Source organism: Chiloscyllium punctatum, chromosome 15 (assembly GCF_047496795.1).
Source record: "Chiloscyllium punctatum isolate Juve2018m chromosome 15, sChiPun1.3, whole genome shotgun sequence".
NCBI classification, from domain to species: Eukaryota; Metazoa; Chordata; class Chondrichthyes; order Orectolobiformes; family Hemiscylliidae; genus Chiloscyllium; species Chiloscyllium punctatum.
In genome coordinates this window covers 32836127-32860541 of record NC_092753.1, presented here as the reverse complement: position 1 = coordinate 32860541, position 24415 = coordinate 32836127, and the positions used below count along the sequence as shown (strand labels likewise).

General features: G+C 42.0%; 1 protein-coding gene across 6 annotated transcripts; it reads right to left on the bottom strand.

Moving 5' to 3' along the window:
• Window positions 1-355: 355 nt before the first annotated feature.
• On the bottom strand, window positions 356-23784 carry gtpbp8 (GTP binding protein 8). Of its 6 annotated transcripts, none has more exons than XM_072584897.1 (8): window positions 23659-23784; window positions 17343-17448; window positions 16859-17249; window positions 14440-14538; window positions 12234-12364; window positions 7828-7927; window positions 4435-4553; window positions 356-1665 (listed from the first exon to the last, which is right to left on the bottom strand). In XM_072584897.1, the coding sequence occupies exons 3-8, from the start codon at window positions 17210-17212 to the stop codon at window positions 1542-1544; spliced, it is 927 nt and encodes a 308-aa protein (XP_072440998.1). In that variant the 5' UTR covers window positions 17213-17249; window positions 17343-17448; window positions 23659-23784; the 3' UTR covers window positions 356-1541. The 6 variants fall into 6 exon arrangements, with proteins under 6 accessions (XP_072440998.1, XP_072441000.1, XP_072441001.1 ...); XM_072584899.1 differs by having other exon boundaries at window positions 23546-23775; XM_072584900.1 differs by lacking the exon at window positions 23659-23784 and adding an exon at window positions 23271-23289.
• Between the last annotated feature and the right edge of the window lie 631 nt (window positions 23785-24415).

Genomic DNA, 24415 nt, shown 5'->3' with positions numbered 1-24415 from the left:
GGGCCTGGCCTCAGATGTACCTCCTCCATTCTTCGGCATTCCTGGATGGTGAAAACCTTTACAGAGTCCCTGGATATTGTGGTGGGCCAGGTAGGGTGGGTTAAGACTTCGTCCCACTTGCGATATGGTGCAAAGCTCTGCAATGTGTTCTTCCTAGATCTCTGCCATCTTGGATCCCCCTCCAAAATTTTAATCCACCAACAAGAAGGACTGATGTTCCAGTTCCATGTCAGGATGGTGTGAGACTTACAATTAAAAATGAGTTGTTATGCATTTGATGATATGAAGACCTGAGGACAAAAAAAGTTATACCTACACTTTATTAACTTCTAAACATATTAAGACGGATCCTTCATTTAGTGACAGGATGTTTTATTTAATGTTTTACAATACACTATTACACAAAGTTAAGATCTACTCTATTCATCACATAACTGCAATGGCTTATTAATGGTATAAAAGCAGGACTGCAGTTCGTGCCTGGAATCTTGATAGGCATGATTATGTTTTCAATCGGCTATAAGATGGAAGTTGATGCCCAATGCAAAGATGAGAAATCACCATGAGAACTTTTCAATCCTCTTTTTGTCAAGTTTTAATGGAAACTAGCCTTTGGACTTATATCGGCACATTTTTAAAATTCATTCTTAAAATGTGACTATTTATATTAAATCTTCATCACTATATAAAGGGAGTAATGTTAACAACTCCTATGAAAACCAAAAGGACTGAGCACAGAATATAAGGCACTTGTAAATTTTAACTTTTGGCTGATCAGCGGAGGAAAACAGAAAGCTGAGACATGCAATGTTTTTGCCACTGTCATTTTTAGAATATCATACTGTGTTCCCATGATAGAGAAAACCCAGGATAATTCTGAAAGATAATGTCAGTCAAGAAGACATGATAATCATAAAATGCTTCTTGCTGCAAAGCTGTTCTGTTGTATCCAGAATGTGAATAGCCTTGTTTCACATTTGAATGCATTAACAACAAACTACTATTGAAAGTAAATTTCTTGCTCTGCGTGAATACACTTGATGCACATTAAAGGGTAAATTGCTGGGAAAATGCTTTCAACATTTCAACTGTTTCAATCTTTCAAACGTACTTTTTAAAGAAATGCAACAATGGAATTTGAATAATTATGATGGAGCAAGGTTCTAGGAATCATAATCTGAAATACATTTTAGGAATAATAGGAACTGATTCTACTTAAACAATCAGAATAAATCTATTTTGTAAACAGAATATATAAACTCCACAATTTTCCACAAAGATATTACACATGTTCTGTAATACTTCCCATGATTCCGGCAAATGGACATAGATTAATTCAGGATATCTGGTTGGCATGGATGAGTTGGACCAAAGGAGCTGATTCCATGCTGTACATCTCTATGACTCTATGAAAACATAATGTCAATTAGGTCAAATTCAATTTGACTTTTCTATTTGCATGTAGTCTGCATTCAGTGGTTCCTTAAAATCAAATCGGTATTTGATACTGTAGACATGCAGAGCTGTCCTGAAACCAATTTTCATAACTTTGCAGAATTTACTCCTGATCTTAAAGACGTGGAATTATGTTCATTAATCTGAAGATTTCCAGTCACGTGAGCTATGAAACATCTCAGCAGATGAATCCCAGAATAATTCAAAGAGCTGCAGGAATAAAATGAAATAAATTTTAAAAATAATACTTTAAGTTTTTCAAGAGAATACTGCATTATGCAACCTGTGAAAACTTTGATCTAAAGTTTAACAGTATGGTGTTTACATTTGAAGTTGCCACTAACAATATATGGATGACACAGGAATCAACCCACATACTGCTTGCTCTGTGAGCTGCATTATGATTTTAGTCACACACCAAACTCCCCATTTGAGCCACAGAGAAAAACTGATTTACAGTCAGGTAATGTTCCATAGGAAGCAAATGCAAAATATACAATACAGAGGAATCTCGATTATCCAAAGGATAAGGTGGGGAGTATTTTGTTTGGTTAATCGAATTCCAGATAATAAAATGCCAGATAACATAGTTTTGCTGAGCATTTTGTGATCTTGCTGGATAATCCGATATTCGGATAATTGAATGTTGGACAATTGAGGTTCCTCTGTACACCTAGCAATAATTACAATAAATACATTATCTGAAATACCGAGCTCCTCCACATGGACACTGTGATCCTGACATTCACTTTATTTTATGTTTTTTGAGGTTAAGAATGGTTTTGTCAGTGATGTCTTGAAGCTCAAATCATCAGTGTCAAACAATCCCCAAACATCTGCATTTGAGCTGGGTGTGACTCCAATCCGGAGAGAGCTTTCCTTCTGATTGCCGTTGATTTAAATTTTGCTATGGTTCTTTGATGCCTCATTAGGTAAAAAGTTGCCTTGATGTCAAGGCCAATCACTCTCACCTCACGTCTGTCTTCAGGTCAGTTCTTGTATTTATTTCTAGATGGAGGCTGTAATAAGGTCTGGAGATAAACATTCCTGGCATAACTCAGAAAAATGCTTGCTCCCATGCAGATAGCATGATGAGCAAGGCAAAGAGTTCATCATTATAAAGAACTTAGTATTCTCTTAAGTTACATGAATATTCACATGGGTGAATATAAACCTGATCAGCTTAAATATAGATTTGGAATCTAGTTGGCTTACAGACATTTATTTCCTAAGAAATCAGCTGAGCATCAATTTTGGGAGAGGGTTTCATGGAGGGTGTCCCTCTGTAAATCCTGGAGACTTTTCTTGTGAAACTTTATGCTATTCATCTCATTAGTAATGCATTCCACCTCCGTGGTGCTGCTCTCATACTGCCTTGTGCTCAGCAGCAGTGAAGGGCTTGCCTGTTCTGGGACCTTCTGACATTCACATGACAGGCACCATATACAAGTCTCGGCTGCATGCACTGGCAGCCAGCTGGGTGGGCACACTGCCCCCAGGCTGGAGGAAGGTTAATGGCCTTCTGCACTCTGCAAGAGTAATGCTATCATTTTCTCTCTGCTACCTCTCACTCACTTTTAATTCTGTAACAGCACCCACCTTACTCCCTCCATCCCTCCCCCTTTCCCCAAGCCTTATGGTGCATAACTCTCATCAATGCATGTCATGTTTTCCTTCAATGGCTTTCACCCACAGCCAATTATTACCCTCTGCATTTCCCACTCACTCACTCGGGAAACCTTCATACCTTTCCTGACTGATAAACAACCAGGCCCCTTGCTGACCATTATTCCCCCTTGACTGGTCACTGTTGGCAAACATGACAAGCTGCCTGACCAGATATCTGCACTGAAAGGCAAGGCAAAGCTGCAGTGAGCATCCAGGAAGGTACAAAGTGAATGGGTGCTGAGAGAATGACCTAAGGGCTTTCAGCACACTTTTCCAATGTATACTGGGCACTATGTGCAATGAGACCTGGCAGCAGCATTGCAATGAACACTCCAAGATGCAGTACTGAGGAGTTGAGTTGTATCAGAGATCAATCTCAAATGCACCATGGATGGAGGCTTCAGACAGCCACTGCCTATGGAACACTCTCTGAGCGTTGGGGAAAGCTGGCCAAAGAGAGGCTGCATCCTTTAGGCAGCCACTCAGATTTTCACATCAGCAGTTGTTCTCTTCCAGTTCGTCTCCATGCCTGCGGAATAGCAAACTGCATACAAATGAGGAACGATTAAGGTAATAATGAGATGTAATGGATGCAGATAAGCTCTTTGATTCTCAGTAGTAAAATTCTCATCTAGCCATTAAAACATTTGAGTGGAAAATTGGAGTATTTTTCTTGAAATTGAGAATCTCATTTTTATGTTCTCATCATATGTGACTTGCCATTGCCTGTAATACTCCCCATTTGTTTGAATAGGTGCAGCTCCAAGAACATTTATGAAGCTTGACACCATCCAGGACAAAGCAGTCCGCTTCATTGGCACCATATCCACAAGCATCCGCTCCCTTCACCACTGACACTCAGTAACGGTAGTGTGTACCATCTACAAGGGGTACTGCAGAAATTCACCAAAGTTCCTTAGATAGCACCTTCCATACCCACATACACTTCCAACTAAATGGTCAAAGGTACTGGAATCATGGACAATCAAGGCCTGCAAATTCCAAGCCACTCACCATTTTGACTTGGAAATATATCACTATTCTTTCACCGTGGCTGGGTCAAAATCCTGGAACACTCTCCTTAATCGTACTGTGTGTCTGCTAACAGCATCCAAACTGCAGCAGTTCTGGAAGACTGTTCACCATTACCTTTTCAAGGACAATGAGAGATGGTCCAGCCTGCGGTGCCCCCATTCCATTCTTTTTTTTAAAAAGGAAACAGCGAACAACAGAACTAATTTCAGCTTCTTCCCACCAATTATCTTAACAATTTTTAAAATGGAATTTTAAAGAAATACATTTTTAACGTACCTCACGAGGAACGGCTGAGGAAAGCACCCTGACGTTTGTTTTTCTATCGCTTCTTGTACTCCTAGAATGATCTTCAGCAGATTGCCTTGCTGAGGCCTGTCAATCTTTGTTAATACAAGCTGGAGTGAACATAGCAGAAGAAGGCAATTACTGATTACACTAAGGATGTAATTTACCAGCTTTATCATTATTACTTCACATGATGTACAAAACGATGTTTTTATGAAGTGGCCCATCAGTTTGCCAGTTTGTCTACTATAATGACTTTCTGCACAAGTGTGCAATCTTATTATGCAAGAAAAAAATCAAATCTGCATTCTTATATTGCTTGCAATCAAAAATCAGAAAGCATATTGACAGCTGGTGTTACGTGTTCAGAATTCTTCAATCAATATTGTTGTAGAGAGACATGGTAGACTGTCTAATTTGTTTTCTCTGATGCTTAAGTTACAATGGAGCTCTTAATTGAACTACAGAGTAACAAAAAACAATACTTAAATTGTACTCATGTTTAATTTTTTTTTAAAAATGCATTAACTTGGATTTGTTTGTAATTGTTATAGACTTGTGTACAGAGGAACCTTGATAATCCAAAGGAGACAGGTGGGGAGTATTTCGTTCAGTTAATCGAGTGCCAGATAAACAATGCCAGATAACATAGTTCGCTAAGCATTGGGACCTTGCGATCTTGTTTGGATAATCCAAAATTCAGTTAATCGAATGCCGGCTAATTGAGGTTCCTCGGTTTGTGAGAGGGAGGTGACAGTGCAGTGGAAATGTCACTGGACTAGTTCATGAACCAAAGCCTAGAGTAATGTTTTGGGGTATTCACTTAAACTCCATTATGCCAGATAGCAAAATCTGAATACAGTGACAAATCTGAAACAAAAGGTTAGCCAAATGGCAAACTCTCTCCATACATCAATCCTGCCATCCCAGGAATCAGACTGGTAAACCTTTACTGCATTCCTTCCATAACCAAAATATCCTTCCTCAAATAAGGAGACCAATGTGGTCTCACCAAGGCCCTGCAGCAAGACACCCTACTCTTGCACTCAAATTCTCATGCTATGAAGGCAACATACTACTTGCCTACTTACCGCCTGATGCACCAACATGCTTAATTTCACAGCTCATCTTCAAGGACACTCACTGCACTTCACCTTATACAGTCAAACAGTCACATAGGATAGAACCAGACCCTTCTGCCCAACTTGTCCATACCAACCAGGTTTCCTAAATTGAACTAGTCGCATTTGTCTGCGTTTGACCTTATCCATTTACCTGTCCAAATGCTGTAAATGTACTAGCCTTCACCACTTGTTCTATCCCTTTGAATATATTCACTGATTTGACTTCCATGGCCTTCTGATAGGGAATTTTACAGGTCCACTACACTTTGAATGAAAAAGATTTTCCTCATCTCAGTCTTAAGTAGTCTACATTGTATTCTGAGACGTTCACTGATTCTCAGCTCCCCACTGTCCCCAGGGAAAGCGTACTATCTGCATTTAGTCTATCCAGCCCAATTATAATGTTGTACGTTTCAATCAAATCCCCCATCACCCTTCTATACTCTGAGTACAGGCCCAGTTGGACAAATCTCTCCTCTTAGGACAGTACTGCCCTCCCTGGTATCAGCCTAAGGAACCCTATAGCAAGTATATCTTTCTACGGTATGGAGATCAAAACAAAACTCAAATCCTCCTACAAGGGAAAGCCAACGTACCACTTTAAACTGCCTGCTGCACCTGCCTGTCTACTTTCACAGACCAGTGTACACGAACACTCAGATTCTTTGTACATCCACACTTCCTAATATATCGCCCTTTAAATAATACTTTACCTTTCCGTTTTTCAGCTCAAAGTGATTAACTTCACATTTAGCCACATTGTACTGCATTTGCCATGTGTTTACCCAACATTCAACTTTTCAAAATCACCTTGAAGCCTCCTTGCATCTTCTTCACAACTATCAACCCTGTCCAGTTTTGTGTCATCAGCAAACTTGGAAATGTTGATTTTCACTTCCCTAATCCAGGTCATTTATAATATCATGAGGCTCACTGATCTTCATGGTACTCCATTAGTGCCACTTCATGCATTAGGACAGAAAAACCTTTAGATCTATCTTTTTAACCATGTTCGTCATCTTAGCTTTATGTTGCACTATGGCCCCATTTTCCACCCTCTACTTTTCTGCCCTCCATTTCAGCTTCATACTTTGTCTTTTGTTGATATCCTTGTTTCTCCCTCTATCTATTTGCTCAGGTTCCGCTGAGAACATCAGTCCTGGTTGCACTCAGATGTGACTACCCTGCTTGTAACAGTATCGAACTCCAACCACTAAACCAACCCCACCCAGGAGTCCCAGGAAACTGAATCCCTTCTGGCAACACCATTTCCCCAGCCATGTATTCATCTAATATATCCTGCTAGCATGTGGTTTGGTAGTAGTCCTGAGATTACATTCTGAACAGGAAATAGTGAGAGAAAACCATTTTCGTCATTAGCTTAACAGAGAAATGTATGTTTTGCTCGTGACCTATTGAGTATTTTCGTAACTTTAAAAGGGGAACAGACATCAGTTATATCAGGGACTGTTAGATACAGATTTCCCAGGTTTTCTCAACAAAAACAGTCAAGTTTACACTGAGAATGGGTGCAGCTTGATCAATATGGTTTCAGTGATGGGGTAGGACAGTTGTTTCGACATTATGTTGCCTGAAACTTTGAAGCACATCCATGTTATATCATGAGGCAAGGCACTGTGAAAAAGCTGCCATTGTGCTTACACCTGGAACTCCTGTTAGGGCGAGCATGTGGATCACACATCTGTGGATCATTGTAATGACCCAGAACATACACACTTCAAATACGGTGATCATGTCCACAACTGGGACATAGCGACTGATTGTATAAACATATGTAACGTGTTGATCCATTGTGTCAAATGCAGCTATGTAGATACGAAGGGTTAAACCTCAAATTAAACTGAGTTAAACACTGATGGGTTCTTGGCAAACATGCAGAGCCAATCACAATATTACCGCCTTCTCTTCTGGGAGAGACAGACCCATAGTGAGAACATCAGTCTTGGTTGGATTTATATGTCCAAAGGTTTCAGCTTATTGTGACACTCAACTGCAGCTTATTGTCAGACAGGCCAAATCTATAGCAGGGGATTACAAATGGGAGTTCAGAAAAATAAGAGGTTTCCTGAAGAGTCAGGTTGCAAAGGAACAATCAACCTGTAGCACTTGCATTCAACTCCAGGCCAACTCAAGCATTGGCAGTGGTCTGCAAACAGGCAGCTGCATGTTCTTATAATAAGGGAATCCAAAGGGGATAGGAATCATCAGTAAAATTAGGGAACTGGATTTTATTACTTACAACAAAAGGAATGCCAAACTCTTCACACATTTCAATTGCTATGTGATCTGCTTCCTGGATTCCTATTGATGCATCCAGGAGCAAAAATGTTCTTTTTAAACTATGGAAAAAACACAATCAAGTCAATTTTCACATTTTTATAACTATTTTAGGTGCTGAATATTGGAACTCTTTATTTCATGTCCGTCATGAGGTGTCAGAAACAAACACTTCGACATGTGGGATAGGTGACCATAAAACCAACAAAAACAAAAAGATGAGGAAGGCCATTCAGTCCACATAAAGTATCCACCAAGAGAGATCTACCATCCACCGCATTGTATCAACTAATTATTAATTAAATTATGTTTATTATTCATTTACGAGATGAGGTCTGGTAATAGTTAGCATTTACTGAACTCTCTTAATTGCTTTGATACTGATCCAGCTCCCTCAGAGCAAGCTCTCAAGAGTAAACAAGATGATACGCCTGTTTTTTTTTCTTTTTTTTTCCCCCACACTACCGCAGTTATTTTACCCCAGCACCCATGGTGTGTGTGTGTGTAGGTGTGAGACATAGTGAAAGACACAAAGTGCACGAATCTTTATTCAATTTCCACCACCAGGAAGATATGAAAAACACCCGAGTGGCCAGTGACAAGCACTGCCCTTCACATCAAAGGGCAATGCTGTGTGAGCAAAACAGTGATGGGGAGGGCAGGGATTAAATCAAAATAGAGTTGGAGGGGGAAATAATGCACTCCACTCCCTGCGGTGCCCACCTCTCCCTAAACAACTCCAGGGTGTTGGTGGACACCGCGTGCTCCTTCTCCAAGGACACCCGGGCTCTAACGTAACCGCGGAAGAGGGGCAGGCAGTCGGCCCTAACGACCCCCTCCACGGCCCGCTGCCTGGACCTGTTGATGGCCAGATTGGCCAGGCCCAGGAGCAGACCCACGAGGAGGTCCTCGGACCTGCCCTCCCTCCTTCGTACCGGGTGCCCGAAGATCAGGAGCGTGGGACTGAAGTGCAACCAAAAGCAGAGGAGGAGGTTTTGCAGAAAATCAAAAAGGGAGTGCAAACGCCCACGCCCAATATATACATGGTCCACGGACTCCACAGCGCCACAGAACAAGCAGTTGGGCTGGGAGTCAGTGAACCACCGCAATCTGCGGTTGCAGGGGACTACTGCGTGCAGCACCCTCCACCCCAGATCCCCGAGAGAAAGGGGAAGGACTCTCGCGTAGAGAGCCCTCCACTGGGGATCTCCACCTCCCGGTGGCAAAATGGGCACGCCAAGGCGTGTCCGGGCGGTGGATGAGGGAGAAGAGGTGGACGGTGTGCAGCAGCAGTCTATACAGGGCCTTCCTTTTTATATCCTTTAAGGGGACAAATTTAAAATTCTGGAGGTGGCTCAGGTTGTGGGGCACAGGCTCCCACGGAAGTATGGGACCTTGGGGCCAATGTGAAATTCCGTCCGGGCTGGAGTGAGCGCGGAGATACGCCTGTTTATTTTTTTAAAATTTTTTTTTATCCTTTTTTTTTGTTTTAAGGGGAGAAAACACCCGAGTGGCCAGTGACAAGCACTGCCCTTCTCTCCTGTTTATCTTTTTTTTCTTTGTGTGTAGGTGTGAGACACAGTGAAAGACACAAGGTGCACGAATCTTTATTCGATTTCCACCACCAGGAAGATAGGGAAAACACCCGAGTGGCCATTGACAAGCACTGCCCTTCAAACCACAGGGCAATGCTGTGTGATCAAAACAGTGGAGGGGAGGGTAGGGACTAAATCAAAATAGAGTTGGACGGGGAAATAATACACTCCACTCCCTGCGGCGCCCACCTCTCCCTGAACGACTCCAGGGTGTTGGTGGACACCGCGTGCTCCTTCTCCAAGGACACCCGGGCTCTAACGTAACCCCGGAAGAGGGGCAGGCAGTCGGCCCTAACGACCCCCTCCACGGCCCGCTGCCTGGACCTGTTGATGGCCAGTTTGGCCAGGCCCAGGAGCAGACCCACGAGGAGGTCCTCGGACCTGCCCTCCCTCCTCCGTACCGGGTGCCCGAAGATCAGGAGCGTGGGACTGAAGTGCAGCCAGAAACAGAGGAGAAGGTTCTTAAGAAAATCAAAAAGGGAGTGCAGACGCCCACACCCAATGTATACATGGTCCACGGACTCCACAGTGCCACAGAACAAGCAGTTGGGCTGGGAGTCCGTGAACCACCGCAATCTGCGGTTGCAGGGGACTGCCGCGTGCAGCACCCTCCACCCCAGATCCCCGAGAGAAAGGGGGAGGACTCCCGCGTAGAGAGCCCTCCACTGGGGATCTCCACCGCCCGGTGGCAAATGGGCACGCCAAGGCGTGTCCGGACGGTGGATGAGGGAGAAGAGGTGGATGGTGTGCAGCAGCAGTCGATACAGGGCCCTCCTTTGTATATCCCTTAAGGGGACAAAATTAAAATTCCGGAGGCGGCTCAGGTTGTGGGGCACAGGCTCCCGCGGGAAGTACGGGACCTTGGGGCCAATGTGAAATTCCGTCCGGGCTGGAGTGAGCGCGGAGATACGCCTGTTTATAGCTGTCAGCCAGGGCTCCCTGATTGGATTAGATTAACAGCCCAAATCAGGGAATTTATATTCTATGAAGTACATCTGGCTGACCTTGTTACAACCACTACATCCCTCCCCCCACTAAGAGCACAGGTATAGGCCTGTACTTTTCCTTGTCACCTGTCCTGGGGCATTTTTGCATCAGGTCCAGTTTCTCCATCTCAGCCTCAGAAAAGGGTGCTGTGTAACAGACCATAACCCATCTCCTGCGCCCGGAGTGACTCAGAAGAAATTCATCCTCTTTTTCAGGTAGTGAAGGTGTTGAGGCTACGATATCCGCTGTGTCCATCTCAGATTCTGAGGTTAAATGGAGTGGGAGAACCCATGATTTCCAACAGCCTTTCCAGCTATTCTAATGGCATGGATATGTTTTGCTCCTTTCCCGTTTGCGAGTTTGCAGCTTTCATGCGGTTCATATGCTTGTTCGGGACCGTCTCAACTACCCCATCTTTGTACGTTATGGGGCCTGACATTGCGTTGACCATGCCTGCTACCCACACAGGGCCATTTCTGTGGTTTTGGCACCAAACTTCGTCCTCTAATGTAAACTGGTCTCTCTTGCTTAGAGGAGTCTTGTTTCCCTCCCCCACCCCCCGCCCTGCCCAGCCCAGTAAGGTCAGATTTAACCTGGTGCAGAGTCTTCTCCCCATCAGTAACTCTGCTGGAGCAATCCCTGTAGCTGCATGAGAGGTGGTTCCATCATCAAATAGGAACCTGGACAGTTTGATATCTTGTGAAGCTATAGGCTGTGTCTTTAAGGCAGTCTTCAAAGACAGGACTGCACTTTCTGCCAGACCATTAAATGAAGAATGGTATGGAGCTATCCTTATACGCCAAATGCCATTCAACTTTAGGAAATACTTATATTACCTGCTGGTAAACAATGGCCTGTTATCTGTGACCGACACTTCCTGGAGCTAATGTACTGAAAAAGATGCTCATAAATTTTCCACCATTGTCCCATGTTTGACCAATGGATTCTATGCACATCTAACCACTTTGAGTGGGTACTCACAATGACCAAGAATGTTGAGCCCATGAAAAGCACCTGCATTGTCGATGTGTGACGGTGTCCAGGGTTTACCTAGCCATTTCCATGAATTTGGGGGATCTGCTGGCAGTAATTTTTATTAAAGACTGTGCCAGTATCAGCCTCCATTACACAGGTGACCATTTAATCAGAAGTTTATTTTGATTGGTTCTGATTAGGATGTCGCTAAGCAATTTAATTGTTCCAAGCCAGATGTAGGTGGGTTTTTCAGGGTGTGCACTCTCCTGGATTCCAACCTATGAATTATCTTGCTCAGTTCAGACCTAGTGGGATTCTTTTGCAGTCTCAAGTCAGCAGACCGGCAGCAGCGACAATGGCTTGCCGGCCTGGATCCTGAAGAAAATGTTAACTGTTTAGCACAGGCTTGGCTTTGTTTTGGGGTTTTGCTGTGGACTGACCGAGAGTCCCTATGTTCAGGATAAGCCCTGAATGAGGCCTTCACTAAAGCGATGTCCCCCAAACTCAGTCGGTCAGGTGAGGGTGTCCACTTCTACTGAAATTTGCTGCAACTGATATGCTCCACTTGCCTTATTTTCTAATGATGAAGCCAGTTGTAGTGCCCATTTGGGCTTCAGCTGGTAGAGGCTTTTGCAATGGTTACATCATTAGTCCCACTCTTGTCACCTCTGAAATAACTGCACAGAGGCCAGTATCCCATCACTAAGTCACCCTTTATTTACTTGTGCATCGTCCTTGACACAATTATCATCCATTTTTTCAAAATTAAGGGGTAAACAAGTGATCAAAACAGAAACTATGTGGCACTTACTTCTGTCTTGCCTCGAGATATCTTTCTACCATTTCCACAAAATCAGAAGGTGCTCTGTATCCATAACCAGGCATGTCAACGACAGTAAACGCCTTGCCTACTTTAAAGAAATTCATTTTCTTTGTATGTCCCTAAAATAACAAAAGCAAAAGTTAACTCCTGAATTAAAGGAACCTCCTTTCATGTAATAGTACCTTAGTTCAGGTTTGGTGTTTTTGTTACAGTTTACAAACATAGTCAAGCATCAGTTACGGAGGAAACATGTTTCTGAGTAATATTGTTCTATTACAAACATAATGTTATTCTGATGAGCAAAAACAAAAATCACTTCTAGTTCCTAGCACAATAGGAAATGATACATGAAGAAATCTTATATCTAATTATTAGTTAACTTTCAAAATATAATTGGGAGTTTGGATAATCATTCACAAAGCATTAATCACAGATGAAACCCATAAGCAACCAGTGATGATTCTATCCCTCAATCCTCACAGAACCAACTTGCAGCAGAACATTGCCGGTCTGATGATTTCCTGTCCCAATCTCACAAAGACAAATGTTCCAATGCCCTTAAAACAATGCCCTTAAGAAATTCCTTTTCTTAAAACAGCAGACAAACTTTCCTCAGCATATTGTCTGGCAACTAACAGGAAAAGCAGCCTTTTCTCTCTGCACACTGCAACAACTGTTTTTCCCTGTCTCTCTTGTTCCCTGTTCCACTTCTCTGAGACAGAAGGTCTTCAATAACAAGAACATCTACCTTTGTTTCTAGGAGTTAAGCCTGGCATGTGCATTTCAATAAAATCTGCCCCAGGTCTGCATGTGGGTGGCACTGTGGCACAGTGGTTAGCACTGCTGCCTCACAGCGCCAGAGACCCGGGTTCAATTCCCGCCTCAGGCGACTGACTGTGTGGAGTTTGCACGTTCTCCCAGTGTCTGCGTGGGTTTCCTCCGGGTGCTCCGGTTTCCTCCCACAGTCCAAAGATGTGCAGGTCAGGTGAATTGCCCGTAGTGTCAGGTAAGGGGTAAATGTCGGGGTATGGGTGGGTTGCGCTTCGGCGGGTTGGTGTGGACTTGTTGGGCCGAAGGGCCTGTTTCCACACTGTAAGTAATCTAATCTAATCTAATCTAATTAGGCTTGTTATGCAGAACATATGGCAGATCCACTGACTCTCTTCATTGGAGAAATGGAGAAAATTTGATAGAATCATGCAAAATTGTGAGGGAACTGGACAGAGTAGTGAGGGAGAAACTGTTCCCATTTGTGAAAGCGTTAAGAAAAAGATGGCACAGATTTAAACTCAAAAAAGCAAAAGCCTCCCATTAAGAGAAAAAAAATGTTTCTTGCACTGAGTGGTTAAGATCTAAAATGCACTGGCAGAGAGTGGTGCAGGGAGGATCAATTAAAACAATCAAAAGGGAATAAGACTGTTATCTGAAAATGAAGAATGTGCAAGGTTACTGGGAGAATGACATGAAGTAAACTGTCCGTTTGGAAAGTTGGTGCAGATATGATGTGCCAAATGACCTCCTTCAATGCTTTAACGATTCTGAGAGTAGGTCATTTTACCTTCAGTTAATGAGACAGTTCAAAATGTAATCACCTTATCAAACCTTGCATTCAGAACATTGTTAGTTCCTCTTTCTTCTCTTGAAGTACTTTTTAAAAACTATGGTAGCAGCATTACAGAGGAGAGAACATTGGCTGGATGTCATCTACAAAATTGGAATCCTGAGTAAAGAATTCTGTGAGCATATCAGATTAACAGAGAATGAGTCGTTGGAAGAAATAAAAGAGGTGGGGAGGTAGAGAAAAGAAGAAAATAAAGTCAGAGTTAAAATTTTGGGTTGAGTGACCTGAGGAAGGGTCACTCGACCTGAAGTGTTAACTCTGATTTCTTCCAACAGATGCTGCCAGACCTACTGAGCTTTTCCAGCAATTTCTATTCTTATCTCTGATTTACAGCACCGTGGTACTTTTGTTTTTTAGAAAGGTAGTCTATGGGTGATCAATTTAAGGTTAGCAGGAGTATTATGGGATTACAGAGGGATTCAGGGGAAAGAAGAGGAGTACCTGAAGAACCTCTACCTTTGGAGTCAAGACGTTCAGAATATCACAGATGATGTCAGTAAAGTATGGTATATATTGATTACCTGAAACAAAATAAAATGTGCATTTCACTAAGTACAAAATGTAAATACTCACTGGATTTTTTGAAACTCTAACTTCAATGCCAGGAACCAGGGAAAACAATGCTTTTATCAATGAAGACTTTCCCACATTACTTCTGCCTATAAAACAAACCTGCAAAGGAAACAAAAATACCATTCATATCAAAGATCTCAATTCCATGATATTTTGATTGAGTTGTGTAGGGGCTTCAAACCCTTGGCTTCAAGTACAGTATCTGCATGTACAGATACTGTAACAATTTAGTGGAAACAGCACCATCTGAAAGTTACCTTCCAAGCTACTCACGATCCTGTCGTGGAAGCATATTGCCATTGTTTCAGTGTCACTCGATCAAAATCCTGGAATTCCCTCCCTAAGAGCATTGTGAGTCAACCTGCAGCAGTTCAAAAAGGTGGCTTACCACCTTCTCAAGGCCAATGAATGTTGGCCAGCCAGCTGTGCTTATGTCCACAAGAGAAATTAAAATCTCTCCATCCTATGATCATCACTTTCATGGTTTAGTCAAAATTAATTTTATTCCCCAATCCACATTCAATAGTTGAAACTCTTCTGAGAGTTGATATTGTTGGCACCAATTCCAATTCCAATTCCAATACCAAAAAGGTACAGAATACTGGAGACAGGGAGATTACTGCATTATTCAGTGTACCAGAACTCTGGAACCATAGTTAAAAGGAGAATTGTTCTATTTTCTCCTTGGGTGAATTATATGTCTTACCAACTTTCCAGACTTTAATACAGCTTCCATTGAATATCTTGCTATCTGCTGAGACTGTATTCTTTACTCATTCCCACATCTGGCCTCATTTAAAAAAAAATCCTTCTCTGGCAGCTTTCACCTTACTTTGTGCTCCTTTGGTTTCACTTCTTATTACGGAGTCTTATCATTCACTGGATTTGACTCTCAAATGATCTCTTCTTCTATGCCCACTGCACTGCTGAAATAAACTTCATAGACACCTTTGTTCATCCCATGCTTAATATCTTCAAATATCTCTTTACTGTAGACTTTGCTACCCGTATCCTATCTTCTGTCTGTCACCAACCACCTCCCCAGGTTTTCCATTACCCAACACATTGACTTCAGATCCTCATTACCCTTACAAGTTGCACTCAGCATTATTTGGTCTTACAGTTTCCACTTTCTCCAACCCAGTGATGCTCACACCCTGACCAGTGTCAACCTGCCTGGTTTAAAATCTAAACAAAGCCTAGTGGTTAACTGACAATCATCTTCAACTGCTACATTCTCCATGGCGATGCCTCTACCAAATCAGAATATACTGCTACTCAGCACAATTCCAGTCTTTGCCCCATTATTGTCATTCTAATAGCTTGTCCTGCTGAGTATAAGACAAAGAAAATTGATTAAATGTCTCTAACTTTCAACAACAGAAGTTGTCATTGCTTGTTGTTTTCGTGATTTATATAAATGATTTGGATGTGAACATGGGAAGTATATTAGTAAGTTTGGAGATGACACCAACATTGGAGGTGTTGTGGACAGTGAAGAGGGTTACCTCAGATTACAACAGGATCTTGACCAGATGGGCCAATGAGTTGAGGAGTGGCAGATTAAGTTTACTTCAGATAAATGTGACGTGCTGCATTTTGGAAAAGCAAATCTTAGCAGGACTTATACACTTAATGGTAAGGTCCTGGGGAGTGTTGCTGAATAAAGAGACCAGGTTCATAGCTCCATGAAAGTGGAGACGCAGGTAGATAGGATAGTGAAGTAGGCGTTTGGTATGCTTTCCTTTATTGGTCAGAATATTGAGTACAGGAGTTGGGATGTCATGGTGCAGCTGTGCAGGGCATTGGGTTAGGCTACTTTTGGAATTTACGTGCAATTCTGGTCTCCTTCCTATCAGAAGGATGTTGTGAAACTTGAAAGGGTTCAAAAAAGATTTACAAGGATGTTGCCAGGGTTGGAGGATTTGAGTTATGGGGAGAGGCTGAATAGGCAGGGGCTGTTTTCCCTGGAGTATCGGAGGCTGAGGGGTGACCTTATAGAGGTTTATAAAATTATGAAGGGCATGGATAGGATAAAAAGACAACGTTTTCTCCCTGGGGTGAGGGAGTCCAGAACTAGAGGACATGGGTTTAAGGTGAGAGGAGGAAGATATAAAAGGGATCTAAGGGGCAACATTTTCACGCAGAAGGTAGTACATGCATGGAATGTGCTGCCAAAGGAAGTGGTGGAGGCTGGCACAATTGCAACATTTAAAAGGCGTCTGGATGGGTATATGAATAGGAAGGGTTTAGAGGGATATGGGGCAAATGTTGGCAAATGGAACTAGATTAGGTTGGGATATCTGGTTGGCACGGACAAGTTGGACCGAAGGGTCTGTTTCCATGCTGTACATCTCTATGATAATATGACTGATACATAATAAGTCATAAATGAACTATGGAGAAAAGTAATACTAACCTCTGGCTGTGCTGTTGTTGGTGCATGATCAATCCTGACAGCAGAGGTGAAATAATCGATACAGTGCTTATGTGAAGGTGTGAAGAGTTGTTCTGCATTTCCAATATCCTCAAAACTTGGAGCAAACATTTGAAACTTTGTTTTATTTACATTTTTGACCAGGTACCATTCCAAGTCTTTGAATGGAAAAATAATACTGTTTTGCTTCTTCTCACTAAGTTTGAAGACATTGTGGATAGAAGCTAACTTGTGAGAGTGTCTATGCACCATGCAGACTGAAGTTACCCTCTTGCACTCTGGTTTTGCTTTTAATGTGTGCGACAACTGTAGAAAGCACGTTCGTATTGTGAGCATTCTTCCAATTTCTTGCTTTACTTAATTGCAGACTAACCTAAAATGGAAAAATGTAAATTAAAAGAGAAAAGCAGCTTCAAACAGGCTAAACATTTCAAAGCGAGATTCAGAGTATGTCTAAAGTGCTCACCTGAAGTTGGAAACACTTAGTTTTGTTTAACAAAGAACTGCAGAGAATTCAGAGTGGATTCTGGACAGTGGTTGTCTACCTTTCAAGATTTCGTAAGAGAAGGAAACTGTTGAAGAGAAGTTAGTTGAATTATAATCATGAAAGATAAAGCAACCTGGCTTTTTTGTGTGTGTTTATGTAAAAATACACACCTGCACATTTCTTTCCTTCCTTTTTCCTTTAATACATTCTGCTACCTTCCTCAAAAATGACACCATTCTCGCAATTAACCGACAGAACTATGCCACAAAACTTCACACTTACACACAAAACTTCTACTGCTAATTAATTGAAATTAAACAAGTACTATTAATTTAAAACTATAGCATATAAATATCCATGTTATAAACTCAGTTCTTTTTTTTTACATCTCTTCAACATTTTCCTTCTCATATGAAATCTTGAAAGGTAGATCACCACCCTCTGAATTCTCTTCAACTCTCCACTTATTTGCCAAAGTAGCAAATTTCCACGTTAAGCGACGCTCAAACTTTCCTCTAAAACCTCATGGTTCTAGATGCCCCAGATCCAGCATGGACCATCCTGCAACTCCTGTGCAATGGCTTAAAATGATGGAAAATACTCCTTGTTTCCAAGAGTTCACTGCTACGATATCAAGCTGATGACTTGCAGGACTCCAAGTGCAACAAAGTTAACTGTATTTCACTGAGCGGAATAACTGGATTTTTTTCCTTGAAGAAGCTTCCAGTCACAGTTTCATCGAGATGTACAGCATGGAAACAGACCCTTCGGTCCAACTCGCCCATGCCGACCAGATATCCCAACCCAATCTAGTTCCATTTGTTAGCAGTTGGCCCACACCCTCTAACCCCTTCCTATTCATATACCGACACAGGTGCCTTTTAAAAGCTGTAATTGTGCCAGCCTTTACCACTTCCTCTGGCAGTTCATTCCATACATGCAGCACTCTGCGTGAAAATGTTGCCCGTTAGGTTCCTTTTATATCTTTCCCCTCTGACCCTGAACCTATGGCCTTAGTTCTGGACTCCCCCACTCCTAGGAAAAGAATTTGTCTATTTATCCTATCCAACCCCTCCTGATTTTATAAACCTTTATAAGGTCCCTCAGCCTCCGCTGCTATAGGGAAAACAACCCCAGCGAATTCAGCTTGTCCCTGTAGCTCAAATCCTCCAACCCTGGCAACATCCTTGTAAATCTTTTCTGAACCCTTTCAACATCCTTCTGATAAGGAGACGACCAGAATTGCATGCAATATTCCAAAAGTGGCCTAACCAATGTACAGCCGTAACATGGCCTCCCAACTGCTGTACTCAATACTCTGAACAATAAACAAAAGCATACCAAACACTTCTTCACAGTCATTGTTCATTTTTTTCCCCAGATGAATTTGGTTTAATACTAAATACCAGCTACTGACCACAGACTGCATCGTAGATCTAGTAGAAACAAATCTAGCACTGACTCTAGTTCCTGTGTAGATCTGACTTGATCTTTTGACTTCTAAGGAGCTTTAAGCTAATATGACCCAAAGCTGGAACTGCTTTCTAAATACAGAACAGCTTTCCTGCTGGTTGTCTGTCTTTTGTTTTCATTGACCTATTCAGAAACGTTACTACACACCGCTGGAGCAGATGGGAAGAAAAGACAAGACAGTTCTTCCAGAATAGCCAGCACCAACAGCAAGCTGACGGCTGTTTAGGAGCTTGATTCTCTAGCTGTTGACCTCTTAAGTTAACACAGTCCCAACCTTTTAAATGCAACAAACTCCAGCTTGTTTGAATTGCATTTATTTCAGTGTTGTTTATCAGGTTCTCAATCAGATGCACCATTTTCTACTGTTAAAAGATTAATTCTTAAATCTTAAAAAAAATTAAATTCTAGAACACCACCTCTACACTAGATTTTTGCAACAGGTGCAAAATATGTTTTTCCCTGAAATATCAACTCTCATATTTTCTTGACATTTCTCTTTTTCTTTCAGGTCTTGAGAAGCTGTAGCATTTATTTTTTGTTCAGGGAAATGTTCACAACATCAACCGATCTAATAGTTACCTGCAGAATGAATAAAAAGGTGGTGAACAGCCACATACCTCGAAAGTGTGGTGCTGGAAAAGCACAGCAGATCAAGAAAAGCACAGCAGGTCAGGCAGCATCCGAGGAGCAGGAGTTGATGTTTCGGGCTTCCTGATGAAGGGCTTATGCCCGAAACATCAACTCTTCTGCTCCTCGGATGCTGCCTGACTTGCTGTGCTTTTCCAGCACTACACTCTTAACTCTAATCTCCAGCACCTGCAGTCCTCACTTTTGCCTAGATACCTCAAAAGGCTCACTGGCCTACTTGTATTCCTGTGTTCCACGGAATTTTAACAGATCTGCTTTCTCTTTTTGATAAAGCCTTATGCTAGTGACAGCATTGCAGCACATCACTTCAGTTTTAAAGTAGGAGGTGAAGGCAGTGGCTCCAGAGCTTATACCAGAGGTAATGTAAAGGCCATAGTCCTCTCCTCATTGAAGAATAGGAAAAGCTACACCTACACTTGGTCATCTCACAACTGCCCTGGTACAGTAATCTGATTAATGAACAGGTGTAATTCCAGCCCATCTCACAATGAAAAAAACTCATGGCAATGAGTATTCTAGGAAGCAAGAAGAACATACATCAATGTGTTTTCTATAAAAGAGAGTCATAACAAATTCTGGTTGCTAGGATTGATCAGATTTTATACAAGTTAGAGATTAAACTCTTTACATTGCTCTTGAGCAACCTGGAAGAGAAAGTAAAACGCAAAGAAATCACTGACCAATGAAAAGTTGTCTGTATTTATTATAATACTGAAGTAAAAAAAATTCCAAGAATGTATATCCGAGGCATCACATTTTATTGCAGTACTGTCATGCTCAGAGTAACCACATATCAGTTTACCAGCCACATGGAGAACTGAAAGAGTACTCAACAAAGCTCCAGCAATGAGGTCAGATGTGTAGGAACCAGAAGGCTTAATATAGTGGTGATAGCTGTCTATAAACAAAAACTTCAACATTTTAGGTGAATTTAATGCTCAATTAAATTGAAAAACTAATCTAAATGTGTCAGAAAGATATGTGGAGTGAATCATACAAAATCAAAATGGTTGCTGCAGCAATGAACAGACAGCAGCACGGCAGACTGGGAGGGTAATGATGCTGTGAAAGCATTTGGGAAGTTCAAACAAAACTGAAGACTGATATTCAATAGATTGCTACAGACCATAAACGAAGAGGAAGAATTCAGCAACATAATTTTGTGGGCAGGAGAGCAAGGGCTTAATTTATTTAATAGCTGGAAGTTGAGTAAAGCTGACAGCAAAACCCCAGACAACAGTTGTGAAAAATCCATCACACCCCTTCCAATCAAAATCAAATCATCGGATCTACCAATACCAATTTCAAAGACAGAAGCAGGAACCAGCTTAGCCTTATGACCATTTCTTCATAAGACTGATAAATGCAGCCCGAAAATAGAAAGTCAAGGACATAAGTGAAAGACAACAAGATCAGCTGATTTTGGGTTTTGTACATCGGAAAGTACAACACCTTAGGTCTAAAGTAATAAGCTCACAATATCACAAACTGCAGACATAATCAGAGCACACAAAGCCATGGGTGGACAGGTAAACATGCTGCCTATCCAAACAGTTAGGTTTCAGTAGCATCGAAGAGTAACTCAGCAGGGTGGATGCAGTGGAACAGCAGCAACATAATGCACAGCTGAGAGAGAAAGATGTGCAAAAGCTGCAGGCAACCATAAGTTCAGTCAGAGGAACTGACGCACGTGAATTAAACTGCAGAATCTGTATAACACCAAATCATTGGGAAAACATAGAAAGAAAGATGGTAGATGAGTTATCAGAACATGATGAAGGCTTACAATATGTTATTATTGGGGAACTTGGATTCTAAATTAAAGGTCAAAAGATTTTTGGTTTTAAGTGCTGCAAAGGTCTGCTTTTTCTTAAAAATGAAAAGGTCACAGTCATTTGGAACCATCAGCTAAAGACTGCCTTTCTAAGAAATCGTGAGAGTTCAGCTCAATGACTTAAGAAGCTACCTGGAGAGATAATTGCTGCTTATTGAGCTTTTACGACTTACAAAAGAGGAAGCCAGGGTCTAAAAGCAGGGTGACAGTTCAAAAGAAAAGATCCACATGAGCAGATATGCTGTTTAACAGTTGAACAGTAGGCAAAGCCTTTTTTTTTCTCCTTAGTTCTCAGTGAGAAAGGTCAGTGAATTAACCTGGTGGGTAGGTGCTTTGGGTAGAGACTGTAATTCAGACAATCACATCTGGTGAATGTGCAGAAAGTCATGGAAAGAAAATGCTTATAACCTCATCAGTTCAGAAAGAAATTTTGAAATGAAGATAGCAGTTATACTTCTCTGGGATTAAGAGTCTGTAAAGCATTTTGTTGATGACAGAATTGAATCTTTCGTTTGCTATTTATGATAAGATTATTTGAAATTGACCAAATAGATAGCTTTTTAAATTTTTTATTTCATTTGTGTAATTAACCTATGTTATTTAAAAGTACATTTACAGCCTCTTGTGAATATGTTCAGTGACTGTCCAACATAGAATATTGAATTGAAAAACTAAAAATTAATGTCTATCAAGTCAGTTTTCACTCTGAAATCTGACTAGTCTAATATTCCCATCAGCTGTGACCATCGTGAGATACAGCAACATGGTGAATAATAAGGAAAAAGAACCAAAGCACCACACCCTGGAAGGTGATGATAAGATTGAGAACACAATAGGCATAGGATCCACACAACTACATGAGTGGCTGGATGTGACCTTTCCCAAAGAAAATAAATTAATGCATTCAGATCAGGAAAACCATGAGAATTAAGGGCATACCCATGAAATGAAAACAATTTAAAGCTGAAGCTTGATCCAAGAGAACACAGTAACATTACCCCACTCACTCAGACTATACCAGATGATATTCCCTGAAAACGTAAAAGATGGTGGTTACCAAGGAAACCTTCTTGAAAATCAAGTCAACATCATGCATGGGAACTGAGATTTGACAGCCTGGACCAACCCATGTGATAGAAATGCACACAAAAACAAAAATAAAGTGTTAATTATATGTTATACACCACTGAAACAGATAGCCTTGCTATCCTGAGGCTAAGTATTTGTGGAGAGCAGCAGCCTATCTCATTCAAGGATCTGGTTATAAAGATCCATCTCTTAATGAAAAGTAACATCACCAAAACTGAATCAAATTAGAGATGTGAGTAAGGATGAAAGTTAAAAATGCTCCATCAGCAATTGGTCTAAGGATAGCCTAAAAGGAACATCAAGCCCAGACCAATACTGCAATATTGGTGGGTATTAGAGATGACCTCTCACTAGGAGGTGTTCTTCTAGCTTGATCTGGAAAAACCATACCTATAACGATGCAGAAAGAAGTTCTCCAGAAGCTAAATGAAGGTCACGTGGGAATCGATCGAGTTAAACTAGCCAACCCAGCTATGTACTGGATAGGGATCTATATACAATGTATGCCAGAAGTACAGAAAGACACAGTAGAAAGAAGAAATTCTACCTACTGAAGTACCACCCAGATCAGGAGCCAATTTATTCATACAATCAAGTCCCTCCTAGTTTCAGGCCACTACTCAAATTTCCCTTTTTTCTGGAAGATAAAAGGCTTGACAGCCACCACAATCACCTCAGCAATTAAGTTCTACTCATTTTTTAAAAAACTGACTACAAATATGTGATAGAAGAAACTATGAGACAACACTCCCAAGAAAGACATTCCCTCCCAGTAATAACTGACTAATGCACAAGCAGAAGGAGGTCAATACTTCAAAAAGCATCCTAAATCCCTGACTAAGTTGCTGAAAGTCAAACTATACCTGCATAAGATGGATTCCAACAAAGGTCATACATCACTGACCCCACCCCCTCCTGACATTTGTCTTGACCACGCCCATTCCGAGCCGCCAGCCATAACCACGCCCTCTTCTGCCTTGGCCCGCCCCTTTCGGTCTTGACCACGCCCCTGCCGCGCCGCCAACCGTAGTCCCGCCCACCAGCCCTGATGTCCTTCAGTCTTGGCCGCGCCCCCTACGGGCATGGCCCCGCCCATCCCCTCAGCCCTGGCCCCACCTCCAAACCCCCGGCCCCATACCCTTCTCTGCAACAGGCCGCCCAGTCATCTCCGCCGCCGTCTCCAAGCGGCAGGGCTGCGTGGGAGCGAGCCGACATTCCCCAAAGTACAACTGGCCTATCCCGCTCTCCCACCTCTGAGGTCACAATCGCAAGGGCTTCCTCCTCTTTGAGGCGCCTCCGCGGTGCCCGAGACCCGAGCGTTCTTCAGTCGGCCCGAGTAACGGCGCTGCCTGGTCCGCGGGACTTTAGTGTCCCCCCAGGAAACAAGGAGCGGGAGTGACTGGACCGGGGGATAACTTCCACAAAGACAGCTCTGGGCATCGCTCAAAACCACAGGGAGGGAGCTGGACTCGCCCTAAATCAGGGAGAAGACGGAGCTGATGGTGTTGCTTATTGCATGACCAGTTTAACACATTTACAGCAAATTAAATGGTGTGCAGGAGATTTGGCTCCTTTAAAACAAATTTGACATATGAAAGACAGTGCAATGCGCTGTACTCGAAACTTAAAAGTTAAAAGATCAACATTCTTAAAGCAGCTTGGGATAATTTTCTTTCCTTCTCATCTCATCGTCTTCGTTAGGAGAACAGATCTGGTATACTGACTGTTGTGAGTCAAGCCATTCCCTGGAAAAGAATGGATTAAACTTGCAGAGCCTCTTTGACATTGCTTTGGAGCAGTAACCTTGAACGCTCACTCACAAGAAACGTCGCAGAACGAATGATCCTGACCAAATAAGAGAGATTTCACGTTTTGTTAAAGCGTTTATATATTGAAGTCATCAGGACAATTCCCAAGTAATAACAAAACAAGGGAAAACAATATTTATGTTGTATTATGTTACCATGTTGGCTGTATTGGACAAGGCATTCCCATGAGAAATTAACCA